The 21,108-nt window shown below is 37.8% G+C and overlaps 1 protein-coding gene across 1 annotated transcript in view; it reads left to right on the top strand.

Annotated features, from left to right (window-relative positions):
* The first annotated feature begins 11 nt into the window (after positions 1–11).
* LOC146461053 (putative pyridoxal-dependent decarboxylase domain-containing protein 2) overlaps positions 12–21,108 on the top strand; it is a 35,732-nt gene continuing 14,635 nt past the window's right edge. Inside the window, exons 1-17 of the mRNA XM_085087333.1 lie at positions 12–159; positions 407–462; positions 4,527–4,580; positions 9,473–9,541; positions 12,254–12,403; positions 12,665–12,720; positions 13,137–13,206; positions 13,678–13,741; positions 13,968–13,998; positions 14,898–14,935; positions 17,792–17,870; positions 18,446–18,530; positions 18,901–18,949; positions 19,577–19,648; positions 19,760–19,789; positions 20,517–20,598; positions 20,836–20,879. Of these exons, the coding sequence (XP_084943459.1) occupies positions 55–159; positions 407–462; positions 4,527–4,580; positions 9,473–9,541; positions 12,254–12,403; positions 12,665–12,720; positions 13,137–13,206; positions 13,678–13,741; positions 13,968–13,998; positions 14,898–14,935; positions 17,792–17,870; positions 18,446–18,530; positions 18,901–18,949; positions 19,577–19,648; positions 19,760–19,789; positions 20,517–20,598; positions 20,836–20,879 (1,134 nt within the window). The 5' untranslated portion in view covers positions 12–54. The remainder of the gene's footprint in view (positions 160–406; positions 463–4,526; positions 4,581–9,472; positions 9,542–12,253; positions 12,404–12,664; positions 12,721–13,136; positions 13,207–13,677; positions 13,742–13,967; positions 13,999–14,897; positions 14,936–17,791; positions 17,871–18,445; positions 18,531–18,900; positions 18,950–19,576; positions 19,649–19,759; positions 19,790–20,516; positions 20,599–20,835; positions 20,880–21,108) is intronic.

Raw genomic sequence — 21,108 nt, 5'->3', positions numbered from 1 at the left:
ACTGGGAATAAGTCGTGACGTTGCGAGTGACTGCGTGGCCATACCAAAATCAAAATGGCGGACGGTAGCTCACCGGCGCTGAACGAAAAGAAACAACCTTTTACAGGCGATAAGAAGCAGTCTTCAAGTCAAAATAGTGTGGAAGATACAGAATACCTGGTAAGCAATTTATCTGTAATTCGATTCCGTTTTCTCCGGACACACTTGAAACTTTTAGTTATTTGAATACGACTGTTTCCCTGTCTTTACGTGTATCGTACAGGTACAAGTTAATTTGTTGATGGTTTAGTGAACCAGCTGTACTCTACATTGTTTACTGTGTAACAGTAAAAGCAACAGCAGGTTGCGGTGTTTGTCGTGAACTTATGCAGCTCGCTAAATTGTTTGGCTGTTATGTCTCTTTCAGGAAACATACAAAGATATTCTCCTGTGTGTGAAGTCTATATTTGATTCACGAGCCGGGTGAGTTACGTTCGTGCATAAAATTTATACAGTTTTGAAAGTATTCGTCATCTGTTGTTCGAAAAATAAAAAGCTGATGGATTATAATGTCTGGGTTGAGGTGATACTGTTGCCAAAGTCTTTAGTAATGTTTCTCATTTGAATTGCTCAGTTGAGCATGTCCTGTCAAAGGTTTGCAGTGTACACAGCTGGCAATACGTCACGTAGCCGAAAACAACAAAAGAAGCGCTATTTTAGTTTATGTTTCATGACTAGGAGTTCTGCAAAATCACCAGAACTGTTAAGTATTTTTTTTCTGGCATGATCAGTGTTTAAGATGAGGCTAAAAATGAAAGGCAAAAGAAGTCATGTTAGTGAGGCCTACTGATGTCTTGAACACTGCCTTTCTCAAACTCTCACTGTCTTGGATGTCATTAAAACTTACACTGTATTAAGTGTCTAAGGGCTAATATAAACATACTGATTAATCAGGCTGATTTGGCCCAATTTGACAAAGAAAATGAGTGACAGACAGGACAGGACAGGACAGGCCAATTTGCACCCCATGCTACATCAACCCCCCCCCCCCCCCCTCCAAAAATAAAAAAAAATCGGCCAACATATTGTAAAATGTAAATTGGCTGATGCAATTGGACTTACTAATCAGGTCAATAAATCAGTATGTGCACATGTAAATTATCCTTAAATTAATGTTTATACATTTGTTCCTTGCAAGTTGACATGTGACATTTAATTTGCAAGTGCTAATCCACTCGGTATAAGTCCCAAAGCATTTCATGGACGTTACACAAAAATGGCTGACATTTTGATATTATTTTGTCTACAATCAAATTAGCCCTACTAGCCTCGTTCAAGGTAAAATATTCTTTTGATTTTTGAGCTCAGGAACGAGGTTAGTTGGACTAATTTGAATGCAAACAAAAGAATATTAAAATGTCAGCCATTTTTGCATAGGGTCTATGTGGTTAAATTCTGAATGTAAACTCTTCTGAAACTAAGCCCATGCCAAAATAACCCCCCCCCCCCCCACCCTACAGCCACCCACACACACACATCAAGCTTCTTCCAAATTATAATGAGCCTCCCCAAATATTAGCCTGTGAGCTGTTAGGGCTAGTTTATTTAGGTATCTAACTCAGTGGTTCTGGCTGTTTTAAGCTCTTTTCAATGTCAAGCACTTAAGGACGGTAACCCATAACACCTGTTACCGTTGAATACCCTTGAAAGAACCTTGATGTTATGGGTGATGTTGACAGCTTTAGGGTCATTTTACTCGGAAAGCGTGTAAGACTGTAAAATATAGGTGTGAAGCTCAATTGAACCACAGGCAGCCCAAGCTCAATATCAGAGAACCGTTGAATATTATAAGGATTTGTATGGGAATACAACGGATTTGTGTAAAATGGCAGGAACTAACATCGTTTTCTCAATAAAATCAACTTACCCTGTTTCTACTTGTATTCTTCGTCATTTATCAGCTTTTGAAGCCGATTCAAAGCGATTTCGGCGAGTTAGCGTCATTCGGGATTCCACTGTTAAGTGTAACGAAAGGCCGAAGAGTATTTCAGCCGTGCCCGAAGCACGAAACGGAATAAATCCGTTGAAATCATCCCTAGTGTCCCAATTCCTTTATAGAATCAAAGTAGAGATGCATATCTATCCTGCCAGTGCAACTCCGACTCAATTGAAGCCGTGTCACGTTTGCTAGAAAGATTTTCTTTCAAGTCAGCTCGCTTCTGAGATTTCGAAAGATGCGCGGCCAGAACGCCATGGACACATTGAACGTTCGAACAGCACGCTGGGTAACAAAGGTTCCCTGGCACGGGGGGAACAGCGGCCAGCATGCAGTTGTCCACAGGCAATCAGATTTGTTCCCGGGGCCTCCCCGTGTGCCAGTACTACTGAACTATTCAACCTAAATTTCCGGCACAGAATCAAATATATGGACAACCTGTTGTCCTTTTTCCCGGAAATTTGGAAATTCGTCGAATTTTCCTTTCCATTGGTCATACCATTTCACCAGATGATCAGCCCCAGTTTCTTACGTGATTTAAAAGTTACCCTTGCATTTTCTGAATAAATTTGCAATTCTACTCATTTAGTTTGTGTAATGTGGCCAAACTATCCAGGAGCTTACGTCGTAGGAGCGGCATTTTTATTTCTGGGTAGTCCACCGTTTCTGTAGAAGTTGAACGAGTTGAAATAATCGTGAGGCAGCATAAATGAAATAAAGATATATTTTCAGGTGACTTTTTCGTTATCGTTGGGACGTGCAGAGACGACGACGACCACAACAAGAACGTCAGAAAACAATAGTTTTAATTAGCAAAACTCTGGCTCTGCACGTGCGTTATAAATTTGTATACCTTTCTTTGTCGTCATCTACAAAACAACGACGTGTAATCACCATTCAAGGTTTTATGAAAAACGTGAACACATGATGATTTAGTTTCCTCTCTTTTAAAGCCGCTCCTACGACGTTAGCTCCTGAATAGTTCGACCACATTACACAAACTAAATGAGTAGAAATTATCGCAAATTTATTCAGAAAACGCGAGTGTATTTTTTAAATCTCGTAAGAAACTGCGGCTGGCCCAGTTATTCAAAGCCCGCTAATTCTGGATTAACAACAACTTTGGTTAGAGTTTAATTACATAACAATAAAGATTTTTCAAAAAGATTTTTGTCCCTCAGTTTTGACGTTGACTTTTCTTTACCACTGGCTTAAAATTAGAGTTAAAAAACAATTTTAACGAGCGAGCAGAAAACCTTTCCGTTAATTTTTAATTGCGGATTAACGTTTATCGGCTTTCGAACAACCGAGCCCTGGGCATTCGGCGAAATGGTATGACCAATGGAACGGAAAATTCGAGGAATTTCCAAATTTCTGGGAAAAAGGACAACAGGTTGTCCATATATGTGATTCTGTACGGGAAATTTAGGTTGAATAGTCTGGTAGTAATTTTGATTGTCGATGCCGAAACAATGGTCTTTCGACGGTCTTGACAAAAAGGACACCAGGAGGCCCCGGGAACAAATCTGTTTGCCTGTGGACAACTGCATGCTGGCCGCTGTTCCCCCCGTGCCAGGGAACCTTTGTTACCCAGCGTGCTGTTCGAACGTTCAATGTGTCCATGGCGTTCTGGCCGCGCATCTTTCGAAATCTCAGAAGCGAGCTGACTTGAAAGAAAATCTTTCTAGCAAACGTGATACGGCTTCAATTGAGTCGGAGTTGCACTGGCACGATAGATATACATCTCTACTTTGATTCTATAAAGGAATTGGGACACTAGGGATGATTTCAACAGATTTATTCCGTTTCGTGCTTCGGGCACGGCTGAAATACTGTTCGGCCTCTCGTTACACTTAGCAGTAGAAACCCGAATGACGCTAACTCACCGTAATTGCTTCGAATCGGCTTGAAAAGCCGGTAAATGACAAAGAATACAAGTAGAAACAGGGTAAGTTGATTTTATCGAGAAAACGAGGTTAGTTTCTGCCATTTTACACAAATCCGTTGTATTCCCATACAAATCCTTATAATTCAACGGTTCTCTGATATTGAGCTTGGGCTGCCTGTGATTGAACATGTAGCCAAAAACCTGAAGCAAGGCTAACTAATTTTCTCCAATTTAAGCCCTCTCTCCAGTCACTGAAAAGGATCCATTCTGAAAAATAATCACCTGGAAGAGTCCTCTGAATGATTATAAGCCGGGGCTTCAATTCAGAATGTTTTTGCTTGTGTTCAACCTTTCTGGTATTATGAGATGCCAGATGGGCCCCTTATATATCCTCTGTCTCGTTGGCAACAAGGCATCACAACACCAATATTGTGGGTGCCAGATAGTAATGCTCATAGAAAATACTGTCAATTTGATAGGCTGTTTCTGAGTTGCTTTGAACCTCATTATATTATCAAAGCGAGGGTTCATGCATAGTCTTTATTATGAAAATAAATTTTCATATGAAAAGCTTTGTACTAAGCTTTGCTTTCCTAATAAGGTTCAGAGAAATTCAGAATTGGCTTAATAATATTGTTTTATTATTATTTTGTTTTCAACCAGGTATAAAGAGCAAAATGAGGAGTCTTCACCTGAAGATGCTGTGGAGCCACAATCGTAAGTTGTGTTATTGTTGGCTGAAACAGTCTTTCCTCTGGAGATTCAATACTACATGTACAGTGTATCATGTCTTTAAAGTTTTTTTGTGACACTTATTGTTTTTCCGCTCTGCTCATGGTCCACGTGAATTGAATTGTTGGCCTGCCTTTCATCATTTGCATTCTGGATCACACATGTTAACTTTTCAAATGATATTTATTTATGGTCCCGATATAAAATCAAGAACTGTGTCATGCACATTTGATAACTGGTAGTCATAACGCTTGTGGCCCATTTATCAAAATTTTTGATATTTATTCATTTGTTCTCCTTATATTGTTAAACTTTTCTCAGTTATGAGCAGTCCTCAATTGTATATATTAATTATTCACAGATTTTTCAAATACACGTTTTACTAGGGAAGTTGTCAAACCTCATATGATGTGTATTAATAATAATTATTTTGTTAAGTTAATATATAATACTGAGAAAAAAGTGTTGGAGTAGTCAGGAAGCCAAACCTTAAAAGAACATTAGTCAAAACTTAAATAACATAACAAACAAATAGAAGGCTTTTGATGTTTAATATTCATTAACACATCTATGAAAACTCATTACATTCATTTTGTCTTATTTAGATTGAAAGTAAATGTTTGGTAATAAATGTTTATGCCTTTGTCATATTTAATTAAACATGTTCATCACTTAGTTTTACATTTTGGTCAAAGGATTTTTTTGTGATGTCCTTAATATTCTTTTCTACCAAGAAAGTACAGATATATATGGCTTGGGTTATGCCTTCTTCCTTTACTGACAGCCCTGTATACACAGGAGGTAACCTGTAGATATAGCTGCCTCCTATTGTTCATGGCTTCAAGAGGCTTTCATATGAGAGATGTGCAAATGCCCCTTAGTGTGACCAATAGCAACAAGAATCGGCTTTGTAGGCTATGTGAAGCTGGCAATTTAGAGTTTTAGAGTTCAAAGGTCAAATAACATTGTCTGTGACAGATCCATCACATGTTGAACACATGATTGCTGGACTTTGAACCTTGAACAGAACTTGCTTTCAATGAATGTTGTGTGGAATGAGTTGAAATGATTTAGAATCCCATTTAGATTTATTTTGCTTGTTTATTGTGCTGTTTTTTTATTTTGTTTTTTTTTTTTTACTGGGAAATACAAACTAAGTGTTCTGAAGGAAGAGAAAAGCTAACACAAAATACAAAATAAAAGATCAGAATTAATTTTGTTTGGCTTTGTTTAAAGTGAATAATTAATTAATGGTGTAAAAAAGCTATGGAACTGATGCAGAATTTAAAGTTTGTTTTGTTAACAAATCAAAGAGCATATTTTCAAAAAGAGTTCTGTCCCTTTGGTAACTCACTGATGTTTTACAAAGATTATTTATGACAAAAAATATTAGATTCAACTTCCTCTTTCTAACCACTGTCAAAGATATTTTTGTAACCAATGTTTGGTGTATTTCTTCTTTATCTCTTTTGGTTTTCCGTACCTGTTATTTTACCTACCTCCTAGCAGTGTTCCAGATAAGAGGGGGGTCTCAGGTCAAAAACCCGAGAAGCCTGGCTTCCTGACCCAACAAAATGAATGGTAAACTTAAGGACGGTGCCTACTATTGTTACTGCGCATACGTTCTGCGCATCGCGAGATAATTGGGTTTCCTATGGGTGGTGCCTACTAATACAAGAATATATTTTTGCGCGGCTTAAAACTATACGGAGAAAGCAGAACTTAGCAAATGCTTTTGGTATCTCAATAGAAAATTGGGGGTAACCATGCATTTTTCAGAGATAATTTAGCCTCAATTTAGGAAAAAATCCCATGATACATTGCTTTATATTTTGGCGCTTTTTAGAGATATTGCTGCTTAATTATCTCTGAAACATGCGTGGCTACCCCCACTTTTCTTTTTGGATTCCAATAGGCCTTGCTAAGATCTGCTTTTCCCGTATAGCCATAAACCGCACAAAAATACTTCGGAATTAGTAGGCACCGTCCTTAAGAAGATTTGGGGAGAACCAGAGCTATTGACCCTTCAAAATTCTTCATTGACTCTCTGATTTTGAAAGTTATCTGGAACACTGCTCCTAGTGCCAAGTGGCGCTTACAGTTGTAAGGCCTCAGCTTGTTGTACACCATGCTGTAAAAATTGTTGTTAATTGTATATTATGTGCTATAAATTATTCATAAGTTTCTGGGGTATTAATTAAAAAGACGAATGCTTAAAACAGAATATGAGTAGTCTGAATAAAAAATGTTACCTCCGTACAAAACTATTTCTTTTTTCCCAAATTCAAAAGATCTTTTAAGAGTGGTTGTTAAATTGAATTAATAGAAAACAAGGAAGCATTATTTATAAGTAAATAAATATTGTGTGACTGTTTAAGTTGCCGAAAAGGGTGCCAGTTATATGACTTGTTTAATTGTCATATTGGCAATTAGGGTTTCAGTCAATACGTTGTCCCAGTTTCCTCATGATGTTAATACCTAACAATTAGATTTGTGAAGTGTTTGCTACATGTGTGTAGATGTTGTGGTTTAGAATTGTTTACAATAGATTTAAAAATTTTTCAAACCATTGTAATTTTTATTTTCCTTTTGCAGTATTCATTATCATATTCCTAGACAAAGGGAAATAAAAATCAAGCTGGTTTGAAAATTTTAAGACCAAAAAAAATTTGAACCATACATGCAGTATAATCACATGTATTATACTCTTTCTTAGTCAAACCTTTTGAATGTGTGGTTCCAGAAAATATCCATACCCCCACCACGGAGGGAATTTCACATAGGACCCCCCCACCCCCCAGGATTTTCCATTTTCGAGGTATTTTTTTAACCCCCCACCCCTTCGGAAATTCCTCAAATACAGAACACACCCCCACCCCCCTCTGGAAAAGTTTTATTTTAAAAGAACGCCCCAAAAATCAGTTTGATGTGAACCTTTCAGAAATATCAAGAACTGCCTACACGAGGAGAAAATATGCGTTATCGAAGAGCGCACGCGCCGTTCAATTTCACTGGTAGAGTTTGCCACAAAGCTCTTGATACGGAAATAATTGTTCTGTTTTATATTTACCTGTGGTCATTGACATCAAACTTTACTATCAGCTTTGCTGAAGATTTTAAATCTAAATTGTTGGAATAAGTCTGGCAATGCAAAAATGTGTTTTCATTTAATTTGCATATGTCATGTTTAAGTTTTTATGCAAATTTGTAGGAGATCAAAAGGATTATCCCTTTAGTTCTACTCAATCAATTTTTCTCGTGGTAATCATTCAGTCTAGTTATGTTAGTCAATAGCTTTCCTATTGAATCGGAATAGCTTGGACAACATAACCATTAACAGGGCAGGGAGACAAATTGACCTTTCAGATCGTAACTTGAAACCGCAGACGAAATGGAGCCACAAAACGAAATTAGCATGTTCACGTTCTTATGCAAATTTTGTATGAGATCAATAACGCATTAAAAGAATGTCGAATTGGCTCTATTTTGTTCAATTTTGGCATAGAAATTAAGGTAATAGTTTTGGACTTTGAGTTGAACACGGGTCAGTTTTGAGAAACCAGTTATAATTGACCCCGGGAATTGACCTTTGCCTGTAACTCTGCACAGCATACAAAAATAACAAACAAGTATTTCAATGTTTTATGTAAAATTGGGGCTTTTTCTTTATAGCCATACAAAATGTCCCCTTTATACATTGATACAAATTCAATTGTTGCCAGTGAACAATATTTTTCTACGCGAGAAAGTTTCACAAACAACAGTTTTAAAATAACTGAGTCACGCAACGCAGACATAGATTTCTTGTCTCAGTTGGAGTACTTCGCTTACAATGGCTTTCCAGAGAAGGGAAACATGTTTTTAATGTAACAAGGGTTTCTTTAAAACAGTTAAACAAACTAACGTCTTCAAGAAAGATCTACGAAGTTGCGAAGTTGGTAAGTTACAATTTTGAACAACTATGTCTGACATGAACGTGAAGTTGACCCTCTGGAAACTAATCCAACCATTCACCCCTCCTCCCCTCTGGAATTTCCTGGGCCATTGACCCCCCCACCCCTCTGGAATTTCCAATTCCCTCCGTGGTGGGGGTATGGATATTTTCTGGAACCACACAATGTCAATAAGTGGTACATGTACATGTATATATATCAGTGTTCCAGATTCAACTTTCAAAGTCAGGGAGTCAATGAAGAATTTTGAGGGGTCTCTCCAAATCCTCTTAAGTTTACCATTCAGTTTCCAGTTTTCTCTGGTTTTTGACCTGTGGTCCCTCTCTTGTCTGGAACCCTGTATATACCTCACATTTCTTTCACATACATGTGCATACAACTCCTCAACATTAAAATCGTAGCAGTGTGTGAGATGTTTGTCAAATGAACAAGAACCTAGTTTAATGGTCTAGCTCCCATGAGTCTCCTGTAGCTCAGTTGTAGAGCATCCAAACTAGTAATTGAAGGGGTGCGCCGAATAAGGCCCTAAGTGACTTTTGATGTAAGGACAAATTCTTGTTTTGTTTCACAAGCGAATACAAGGTAATTTGGAAGGAGAATCTAGCAATTTATCAGAAGTCACTTAGTGCTTTTTTCCAGGCACCCCTTCAATTGGAAGTTCAACTCCTGTTGGGAGTACTCGAATTTTCTTTTTTAGTATGCCTGTGTCACTTATCATTTATTCACTAGGCTAAAAACATTACATCACATTTCTTTCACATCCCTGGTATAATGTGTATGTCAGATTGATTGCAGTGTGATACATGTATGGTACATTGTACATAACTGTGCCAATCTTAATCACTCCAGTGGTTGGTTATGGCTCTGATCAGTTCATGTTAACTATTATCTCAAAACTTTTTCATTTTATCTTTTAATATACAGGAAAACAGAGTTGAGAAAAGTGCTGTCGCAAATTTCTGACTTGGTTAATCATGAAAAACCACAAACACAGTAAGTGATCATTTTAGCATTATTTTGTAGCTAGTTTTTTTTAAAGTCTCTAAGAAACCTGGGGTGCTTTTCACTTACAGTGCAGCCAAAAATGTTTGGTTGGAAATTCTGGAAACTTCAAGTGGCATGTGGAAAGGCTTCATTCGTTCCAAACTTGCAATCTTGTTGGTAGATCTTCAGTGAAGAAGGGCCGCGTTTTCTAGAGTGCATGGCTGTCGAAACAAATGCCGAAGGAGTTTTTCTAAGCCAGTCATGGATCACAATTAACTTTGACCCTCATAAGTTCCTACAGAGCCCCTATATTTTAGGCAGGAGGGCCCTGGGACCCCCCAAGGCAAAATCCTAGTCAGAACACTACCCGTGTATTTTTGGTGATTATCACTTTTCTCAGGGGAACTCCAGTGTCAATGATATTGGCACACCCTTAGCAAATAGCCATTGGCAGTAGAGCTTATCAGAATTTAGCATATTTGCACTGAGATAAGATTAATGTAGGGGTATCACTACCCCTTGAATGGGATGCTAGTCCATTGCAGGGTTACTCCCAGCAATATGTCACCAGCACCCATTTATTCAGCTGAGTGAAGACAGGCAATGTGGAGCAAAGTTTCTTGCTTAAAGTGCCCCTAACCCTTCAATTTGTTTTCTTTTGGTAGATTTCCATATCTGTGAAGAACTCATTTTCGAAAAATTTTTTTAGAAAAATTGAATCCTTTTCTTTTTACGAGCGCTAAAAGTTACTGAAATTTTTAAATTTTTGCGCGCTTTAAGCCCCGCTGGACAAATTTTTGTCTCATGGGCTCATTAGGAACAGGCCAATGAGAAGCGTCCGATATTTGACACTTTCTTAGCTGTGACGTAAGAAAAGGACACCAGAAGGATTCTGAAGGAATCTTATGCACGCTGATTCCTTTCTCTACATTTCGAGAGTTGCCGCATCGAAAAACCACGCATTGTTCAACCATTATCTCTGTTTACAATTGAAGCATTACCACGAATCTTCGGATATTTTTGCACGATGTTCTTTTCTTACGTCACGCTCCATATTTGGCAGAGTGGGGGACTAATGCGAACGATAGGTGAAAATATCGACAAGACTGCCTTCACTTCTAGTGCTTGTAAAATCAAAGGCTCCTGTGAGCCAACTCGTGAATGCAGATGACACATAGTAATTGCAATTTAGACGGCTACGGAAACTTCCTCAAAAGCTAAAAGAAATTATATCTTTGCCCGATTATGTAACGAAAAATGACCATTCTTGTACTATTAAAATGATTGTCAAATTATTCTGTACAGATTGAATAAGCCGATTATTCTGATGCGCCGATTAAAAAATATCACGTGTTTTTTTTATTCAAAGTTTATAGGAGCACGCCATGTGCAGCTACGTCATGCAAATTCGTGTGATAGTCCGCGGCTACTGGATTTCGCGATCGGGCTAGTGGATTCTAACCATCACTTGCCCGATGGGCAAGTGAAGTTTTTTTGGGAATTAAAATTACAAAATTACTGTAGGGCAAGCCGATCTCACAAAGGGAAATATGTTCAACAAAGTATCGCATTACGATTCATGCCCGACATAAATGCGTGAAATTTTTCCTTTGGAGTTCAGTCCACGCAATCATCAAGTAAAAATAATGAACTATGACAAGCTCTTGCTAAATAAGAATTATTTATCAACCGCGTCCTTTTGCTTTCCCATAAATTACCAGTTGTAAATTTCGAAAATGAAACATTTTTTCCCTTTGAAACCTCTATGAAAGCTGACAAGATCTTAAAAGTGTTCATTTCACCAGACATTGGCATAATTTTGTTTACGACGTCAATGATGCGTGACATGGCACGTTCCGCTTTCGCGTGAAAACTGACAAATTAAATTATTTTTAATTAAATTATTTTTAAATTAAATTATTTTTAATTCTTGAAAGAAACCGCACTTCGTAGAAAAAAACGAAAAAATCCTATAACTTTGCTCAGATTCAACGAAAAATCCCCATTCTTACACTAAAATGATTGTCAAATTATTCTCTACAGAATGAATGAGAGAATTCTGACGCGTCGTGAAACAAATTTTCACGTTTTTTTTTTTTTCACTAATTGAGTTTACGACCCCGGACTTTCTGAAAAACTGAAAAAACTTGAAACTTTGCTCAGATTGAACGAAAAATCGCCATTCTTGCACTAAATGATCGTCAAATTATTCTCTACATATTGAATAAGAATTTCCTGATGCGCCATGAACAACAAATGTTCGCGTGTTTTTTTCCACTAATTGAATTTAAAACTCATTCACTGCACACGCCCGAAAGTTAACGACAAAACCGACTGATCGACTGATCGACCGACCAAGTCGAGAGTCAGCTATCGCTATAACTCGTTCATTGCGCATGCGCGCATTCACGAGTTAAAAAAAAAAAAGGATTCAAATTTCTCAAAATTTTTTTCGAAAATGAGTTCTTGAAAGATTTGGAAATCTACCAAAAGAAAACAAATTGAAGGGTTAGGGGCACTTTAAGGAAACTACACAGTAATAAAGAGACCAATCTAGCCTCAAAGTCCACTGACCCTCCGATCTTCTGACTGTCCAATAGTTTATTGAAAGTCCAACACATTAACCACTACACCATTGTACCTCCTTATATTTACTCTAAGAGTTAGGAAGACAAGATCTATAATAATAGCTAACAATATATTATTTGTTTTGCTCTGTAGGTTCACCTGCTCTCCAGATCATTTCACTCACACCAGTGTCATTGCACAAACTCTGTCATTATACTTGTCCTTGTTGGATGAATCTTACATTAAAAAACTTTCAGCCTGTATCAAGTCAGACTGTTCACACTGGCTATCAAAACTTTTTGGGTAAGATAATCTGTTTAATTTGATAAGAAGGGCTGTTCACTCTTGTTATCACAGCTTTTTGGGTAAGGCAAGATTTCCATTAATGTGATAAAAACCACTCACCTGTCTGTTCACACTGGCTATCAATAATAATTGAAGCTTTAATTTTAGGTAAAACAATCCATTAAGCTGGCAAACAGCACTCTGTGGCAATAAGTTTCTGAAATTAGTTGATAACCTGTTTTTTGATTACAAGTGACATTACGGGCCTTCACTTTTTAGGTATGAAAATGCATTGTCCTGCTTCCATGAACATCAATGGGATGGGTTGGTGCGAGGTAAGATTTGCTGTTAAATGATCATGTCAAATGTGTGCACCATGTTTGCCACCTGACTCTTGAAAGAAGCTTTTAGTTTGTTTCCGATATTGATTTACTAGTCAAACAATATTTTACAAAGCTTGATCCTCATTATTCTAGCAAGAACAATTACATTTTAATGTGAAGAACAATAGAGTGTGCACTTGTTGATCGCCTTACAGATGTTACTTATATGACCAACGCTTACAAAAACTGTATTTAGAATATTGTGTGTGTTCCCTGTTCCTCATGTTAGCATTCAATGATTTTTATTAGCATCTAAGGATTAAGGTTTGTGAGGTTACTCACTTACATGTACTCAGGATTAACTTACACTAGAGCCTACTAGTGAATTGAAATTGACCTTACACATTGTCTGTAATACCGGTATCTAGTTTGCAGGCTTGCCTTGAGAGTGAAATATCCCAAATTTGGAACAGAGGGGTTTACAGCTCTCTATACCAGGTACGCTGTTAAATGCTAGATGCTACACATTACTTACATATACTGTAAAATTTCGAAATACAATGTAATACAAGCCCTGGGCTTATACTTGCTTGTAGAACTCTTTGAGGGGTTATTTTTAGGGAGGACTTTTTGATATTTCAAAATTTGTTGGGCTTGCCAATAACAGCACATTGAAACTGCAAGACAATAAAATTAATAATTTATAATTTTTTTTATTATGTTTTGCGCTGTGTGGCCTTCTTACCTACAGTGTACATGTAGGTTAGATCGGTAATGGTGGAATGAAAGGGGAATGTACTAAATAATTACTGGTCATAATCCAGATTAGAGACTAGTGAGCCATCCAGATGGTTCAAGTATGTGAGCCACCTGTGGTTGAAGATTTGCATGACTTTATATTACATCTAGACGGAGAGAGGCACTGAAAATGTAATCTGATCTACATTAAATGTAAATTGTCAATTTCAGGCCTCCTGTTGTTTACGTCAGCTCATCTGCTTGCAATGCGTTAGGACATTATTTGTGTACTCAGGTATGAATTTGATTCCAGTGAAGGCGTTAGTTAAACTGAACACTCTAACAATGACAACAGTACCTGAAACGAGTATGTAAACTCTTCAAAATACATTAAGAGATTCCTTCATGCATTTATAGATTTAATTCATGATGTGAATGTTTTGTGCTACTTTGAAAATCAGAAAATTAACAATAAAAGTTATTAATACTCTATTTTTATTTGTTTTTCTATTTTTTTTCAGCTTGGTTTACCACAGTCCAGCATTTGTAAAGGTAAGGCAAATTACAATGTAGATTTATTTTAAAAAAATTGATTTGTTGAGTTTGGTACTGAAATCCTGATACTTTGAAGTTAAAAGAGAGTAACAAACTGGCCAGTAGATCTGTACATGACACCTAGGAGTACTTTCCATTGGCGAGAACTGGCTGGCCAGTCTGTAATTTGAATGCATTATTTTGAAGGGAAAATCTTGACAAATAATCACTTCAAAACTGGTACGTACAAGGGGGTGTACTCTCCACTACAACGAGTTAAAAATAGCAGATTTGCCTCACATTAAATTCTACTTTTTCCAAAACATTCTGTTGTGGCATGTCCCCTACTACTGGCCATGTTCCTCCTGCAACAGTATCTCTCTATTGTTCTCTGTCTTGAGTTAGCCTCTCCAGCCATGCATGTCCAGGTGTGACCCAACCTCTTGACATCTCTTACAGCACAATTACCATGCCCCCTGACCCCCCATAAAAGCTCACACCATCTGGCCAGCCCGGGTTTTTGAAAAATCCTTTATCTGCATCGCTGATCAGAAATAAGCTTCCCTCAGGTTTTTGAAATACCAGTCAACTTCAGCTGGACAGCAACAGTCCTCTCTAGAATAACTCTCACCTTTAGATCAGATGATTCTATCAACAGACTATTTACCCAGGGATGTAGCTAAGAAAAACCTCAGCAGGCTTATTAACAAACCCAGCCAGCTCTTTTGGACTGTACACCTTTAAAATTAGCCTCAAGTATTTGTGTTCTGTTGAAATTTCAGCCGGTGATAAGATCTCTTTCAGACGGTGAAATTTGCTGGTAGCCCACTCCCAGCCACATCCCTGTGTACCGTAATAATAATGTTTGTTTTTAGAATTGTTGCTAAAAATTGATCATGTGTTTACTGTTTGACCAGTGCCATGCAACACAGTGTTTGGATCACCACACACCATGGTGAGTTGAACATTTCCAGGATATAAATCAGCAATATCATAAAAAAATATGAAGGCGTAAAAACTACAGTACCGCTCAAAAGTAAGTTACCACCCTCTCGCGAGACGCAATTCTCGTCTCGCGAGACGAGAATTGCGTCTCGAGAGACGAGAGTCTCGTCTCGCGAGAGGGTGAAAAAACTGTAAGTACATTTACTAAGGCTTGACTTTCTCGCGAGAGTTTCGCGACAATATCAAGTTGAGTGTCAGTGTAAGCGAACGACGGCTGCGAAGAAGACTAGAGAACCTGTTGATCAATCTTGTCATTGCGCATTTATTCGGAAGTGGCACGTTGGGTTATCGGCTATTGGCTAGTAAATCTGCAGAACCTTAATAAAGCGTCTTCGTGTAAATGGAAAATGTAATAAACATGATAAGTTGGATGTTTCATAGTTTTTTTTGTGAAGCCATTGCGTTACACTTTCTTGAACACATGTTTGAGGATGTCTTATGTTTCACTTGAAAGTTCGCGTTGATTTGGTTTTCAAGTGCAAATTGTTTTGTTGGTATTTTACACATACAAGTTCATTGCGTTTGAAGGCGAAATCGCAATGCTTGCAAATGAAACTTTCCGATCAAAGTCTCCGGTTTTGAAGGTTGAGATGTATAAAGCACGGCGCGGTAACCTTTGACATCTTCGGGTTGCCGATATGCAAATTCGATGCACAATGAACTGAAATCAATTCTGAACCAGAACTACACAGTTAATGCCAGCTCTTCAACAACGTTACCGTTTTCGATTTTCTTTATTCACAACTTTGTTTTCTCTTGGTAGAAATCGCATTTGCTTGCAACCACAAAGATTGAGACAAGTTCGATTCCGTAGCGGTAATTAGCAAAGCACGATACATGTCACGTATGCAAATTTGAACCGCGGTGAACTTGAAAAACATTGAAAGTTTCAGCGTTTTCAAAAGGGTGTCAGTAAAACGCGGGGTCGGGGTCATTTTTTTTCTTTTTTTTTTTCTTTTTCTTTTTTTTCAACACCACAGGTCATTTGTGGGTCAAATAAGGATTAAAGCCAATGTAAAAAAGTTAAGTCTCTAAAGCTTACTAGCTTAGGATAGGTCATCGGTGACAACACTCGATACAGTTCCGTATTCTGGCGGACTTTGGTTCCGTGAATTGACTACATTTTATTCTTCCAAGAAACGAAATGAGGCAAAAAATACAAGGTACGAGACAATATATTTCCTTGAACTAACCAATTCGTGAACTAGAATGTGCATGAACTTACTATGAACACCCCCGCCGCCTTCCATGATCGTGTTCGTTTATTTCCAAGAATGAAATAAATTTGAATGGAATGTAGAACATTTCTCTGGAAATCTTTCCGAAAAAGACGCATTGACTGACAAAAAAAAAGATTCAAAATACTTTAGAGACAATTGTTATTCTTGAAATACTTGTGCAGTAATGTAAAGCAAAATTCATAGTTTTATACCGTCAATAAACTAGGTAAATTTCTACGAGAATTCTGAAATCTCATTGCCGACATCAAAACTGACATGTAAATAGGCCTTATCACCGTTTTCGACGCCATTTTGACGAGTAGGCAAACAGGCTTGAAATAACAGTGTTTGTATGGAAATCCGATGTCAAATAATTTTCATAAAACATCGCTGCTGAAAAATTTATGAATTGTCTTTTTCGGAAAGATTCGAATTCCAGAGAAATGTTCTACATTCCATTCAAATGCCGAGCTTTACAAAGGAATTCGAACGCATGTTTATTTCATTCTCGGAAATAATAGTCACGCGTGACATGGATTGACTGTAACAAAGGAGCACGATCATGGAAGGCGGCGGGGGTGTTCATGAGTTCATGCACATTCTAGTTCAAGAATTTATTAGTTCAAGGAAATATATTGTCTCGTAGAAGAATAAAATGTAGTCAATTCACGGAACCAAAGTCCGCCAGAATACGGAACTGTATCAAGTGTTCTCACCGATGACCTATCCTAAGCTAGTAAGCTTTAGAGACTTAACTTTTTTACATTGGCTTTAATCCTTATTTGACCCACAAATGACCTGTGATGTTGAAAAAAAAAAAAAAGAAAAAAAAGAGAAAAAAAATGACCCCTGACCCCGACCCCGACCCCGCGTTTTACTGACACCCTTTTCAAAAACTGTTTTATAGATACAGGCACAGAACTTGATTTTAAAAAGGCTGGTTTTTTAATGTAGGAATTGTGTGTGTGTGTGCGGGAAAGTTTCAATTGCAAATTGATTTGCTGGCGATCGCTTTACAAACTCGTCGCTTTTTACACTGTATGTAAAACGAAACCTTCGAAGTGACTGAAGACATGAGCTTGCTTAGCGCATCGCTTTGCAAACTTGTCACTAAACGAAACCTTTCAAGTGACTGAAGACATGATTTTTGTAAAATAAATCATCTCTTACATTGTGCACGAATCGAAACTTTTGAACTGGATGCATGAAGACAAAATTGTTTCGAATCACATAAAGTCATAAGCTCTTAAGATGTCGACGGAATCATCCACTGTTGGCACGCGTTTAAATAATGGCACGGATAAATGCATCACAAGACAAGTGCGCGAGAAACTCGGTTGTTTTCTTCTCACGAGAAACTCGGTAATATTCCAAAATTTCCGCTTCAGTGATTTTCACGAGACGAGATTCTCGTATCGAGAGACGAGAGTCGCGTCTCTTGAGACGAGAGTCTCGTCTCGAGAGACGCGACTCTCGTCTCGCGAGAAACGAGACGAGACTGGTAACTTACTTTTGAGCGGTACTGTATAGTCACTAAGAATTCTTTGTAGCTCTGTATAATTAATATGTGAACTGTTATTTAACAGGACATTGCTGCATTTGAGAGGCTTTTCAATGATGATATGTCCTGTGGCAAGACTCCTCTCCTCCTTATTGCATACGCTGGTGAGTCTCTTTCCCTATACACTGTACATCCCAGAGTATCCAGGAGCAATAACTGAATGACATACACTATAAAAAATAGTTAATTAATCAGGGATGGTGCAGTGATGAGAGCACACACCTCCCACCAATGTGGCCCTTTATAACTTGATTCCTAGCCTTGGCATCATATGTGGATTGAGTTTGTTGTTGGATCTTGTCCTTGCTCCAAACTGCTTTATGCTTGTCTATAGAAACAAGAGTAAGCTCTAATATTAGTGGGCCATGTGAAAGCTTTACCTCCAGTGACAGAGCTGTCATTAAGGGCTGTATCCTATAACACTATCCTGTTATTGCTGAATACCCTTGAAAGATCCTTGAGGCTATGGGCAGCATTGACTGTTGTGGGTCATTTTACACAGATAGTAATAAGACTGTGATTGAAACTTCCAAGGGGGAGAGGGAGGAAGGGATCATTCAAACAACCCAAACATCTGCAGAGGGGTATGGATATTTTTTGGAACAACACAATATTGTTAAAAAAATCTAATGTGAAGGCTATAGTACTCACATAAATTTATTTTGCTGTTACTTCACAGGAACCCCAGTGGCTGGCCATACTGATAATCTAAGTCGATTGAGAGAACTTTGTACACAAAATGGACTCTGGCTTCATCTGGAAGGGTATGAAACAACTTATAGTTACAGATGTTGAAAGCATGTCATTTCATGAGGTGTGAAAATGAAGTCTAGCAGCTGCATTTTGTTAATTTCTTTGTACATGGAAATGGAATATATTATCAGAAAAACATGCATTTCAACTGTGGATGAAAGAATGAAAGTGGGAATGATCATTGCAGTTTTGTCATAACTTATTCAAGAAGTTCTGAAGAAAAATGAAAGCCTAAAAAAATTCTGTCTTGAGTGGGTTCAAGCCTGGATTTTTTCAGGCTTTCTTCTCACAACCACTTAAGTTGTGTACATAACTGTGATAATCATAATTTTTACATGTTATCAAGTGTGCTAATAAAAGTGATTGCCCCTTTTGTTTTAGGGACACTCTTGCAACTCTGTGTCTTGAAACAGTTCCCACTTCTTTGAAGGTACATACCAGTAACTATGAAATAAAATGCAAAGTGGTCCTTGTTATAACAGTTCTGTGACAGGCATGTGGCCTCTAAGGGTGTAAAACACATTAAAATGAGTACGTTGTTAATAAATTATGAGCCGGATTGTATCACACAGGTCTGTCTTAGTTCCCGTGGCAGCTCAATAGTTACAGTGTACTCTCTGTTTTGGAACAGAAAAATGCTGTGTAATAGACTATATTACATTTTTGTATAATACAAGAATTCTTGGTACTGAACTGGATCTGGCTTGCAATGGAAGATCTTGCAGGGGGATATATATTAAAAAAAAATTGCAAGTGAAAAGATTCCCCTGCTTAGAAAGCCTCGTGTACATGCTAGTTCCAGTCCTATACAGAGGATGCGAATACGGTCTCTTTTATTTTACAGCTGGCTTGTCAGGAAAAAATTGACTAAAAAAAACCCGTAGGTTTATATTTAACAGTTATTCCATGAGTGTGCATGGGATATGAGATGATATATAGCCAATGACGCGCATAGTGCAAAGTTTTATTAAAAACAATCAAGAAGTGTTGCTAGATCTTGCTGATTTCATTTTGCAAGAACAACTAGAAGAGTGTTTATGACTTGATTTGTCAACAGAGTGCTCCTGCTTGTGACAGCATGACCCTGAATATAAGCAAGTGGTTTGCTTTGCCCAGTGCACCTCACTGTGTATCCTTTGATAAGCTATATTAGAATTGAAGGCAAACAATCACAGTACCTGTAGACGTGAAAAAAAAGGTCTAAATTATTATTCATTTCCCTTAACTTAAAAATAATTAGACTTTCTATAGAGCTAAAGATTTGGATTTGGTAAGTTCAAATAATAAATAGATATGTTTGTCACATGAACCTAGTTTAATGGCCTTGCTCCCACAACCCTTTTGTAGCTTAGTGTTAAAGCATTCAACCTAGTCATTAGAAGGTCACAGCTGTTCAACTCCTGCTGGGAGAACTCTGATTTTCTTTTTTCTGATTGCACCTGTGTCATTGACTGAAAAGATCCATCTATAATTCAGATAAATTATTTTTTGCTTAATCTAGTGCACATACCCCCTTTGATCACCCTCTGCAGAACTAGTTGCCCCTTAAACCATTTCCAGCCGACAAATGTAAGTAATAAAGTACGCAAGTAACCTCGAAGAACATCCTGCAGTTCTCAGTATTTGAGTCAACGACCAGAACAGGATAAGGAGTTTCCTATCAGGAATCCAGTAGCTCAAAGTACAATAGAAACTGACATAAGCACCTAAGTTTTGAACCAGAAGTGAAATACATACTTTGTAAGTTAGTTTTGGGTGGGCCACCAACATTTCACAGAGGCCTGAACTCCTTACTTCTTAGGTTTGATATCTTTGGGATTTTCTTAGCCTAAGGGGGAATTCAAAGATGCCTTTATATTATCAGTGTACACTATTTGTCTGGATGTGCCTCTAAATTCCTAGAAAAAGTATTGATAGACTGTATGCTAGCATGTAAGGAGAATGGTGATATTAATCTCGCACTTATTGGTTGCCATTTTGTTGCTCTTTTTTCTCAGGTGGAGGCATCAGGACTGAGTCAAAGCCATGAGCCTGACCGACTGTCTGTACTCCCTCTTTGGATCAGTCTTCAGACTGTAGGTGAGTTAATAATTACATTTATTTAGCCCTGTCACTGTCAAGCCTCCTCATAAGTCTCTGATCTTTCTAGTAATCCTCCCTTACTAATAAGCCCTGTTTTAATAGACCCCTCTTCTGGCATTAATATACATGTAGTAGGCCAGGCCCTCACCCTCCCCTGCAGTGTTTTATTGTAAACTCATTCTTGACTTTAAACTTGCATGGTTATCGTGTCATTCTTTAATATTTTTCTTACAGGTCTAGATAAAATGAGAGAATTGATTTTACACTCTGCACAGCTGGTAAGTGCAAGAATATTATCACAATGTACTGTTCAAATTAGGAATGTACATTTGCGTACATAAATGAGCTTGTAATATTAGAGGTTTGTGTTATTGTTGTCTTTCTATGAGGTGTGTTGTGTATCGCAGAAGATAGAACCGTATTCTATCTCCTGCGATCATCTGCGATCAATTGCGATTGTTTGCGATCTGCGATCTGCGATCCACGATCATATGGAAACCAGCCTTT

Source organism: Pavona decussata, unplaced genomic scaffold (assembly GCF_977016875.1).
Source record: "Pavona decussata unplaced genomic scaffold, jaPavDecu1.1 SCAFFOLD_202, whole genome shotgun sequence".
Taxonomy (NCBI): Eukaryota; Metazoa; Cnidaria; class Anthozoa; order Scleractinia; family Agariciidae; genus Pavona; species Pavona decussata.
This window is presented reverse-complemented; position numbering and strand designations above follow the sequence as displayed.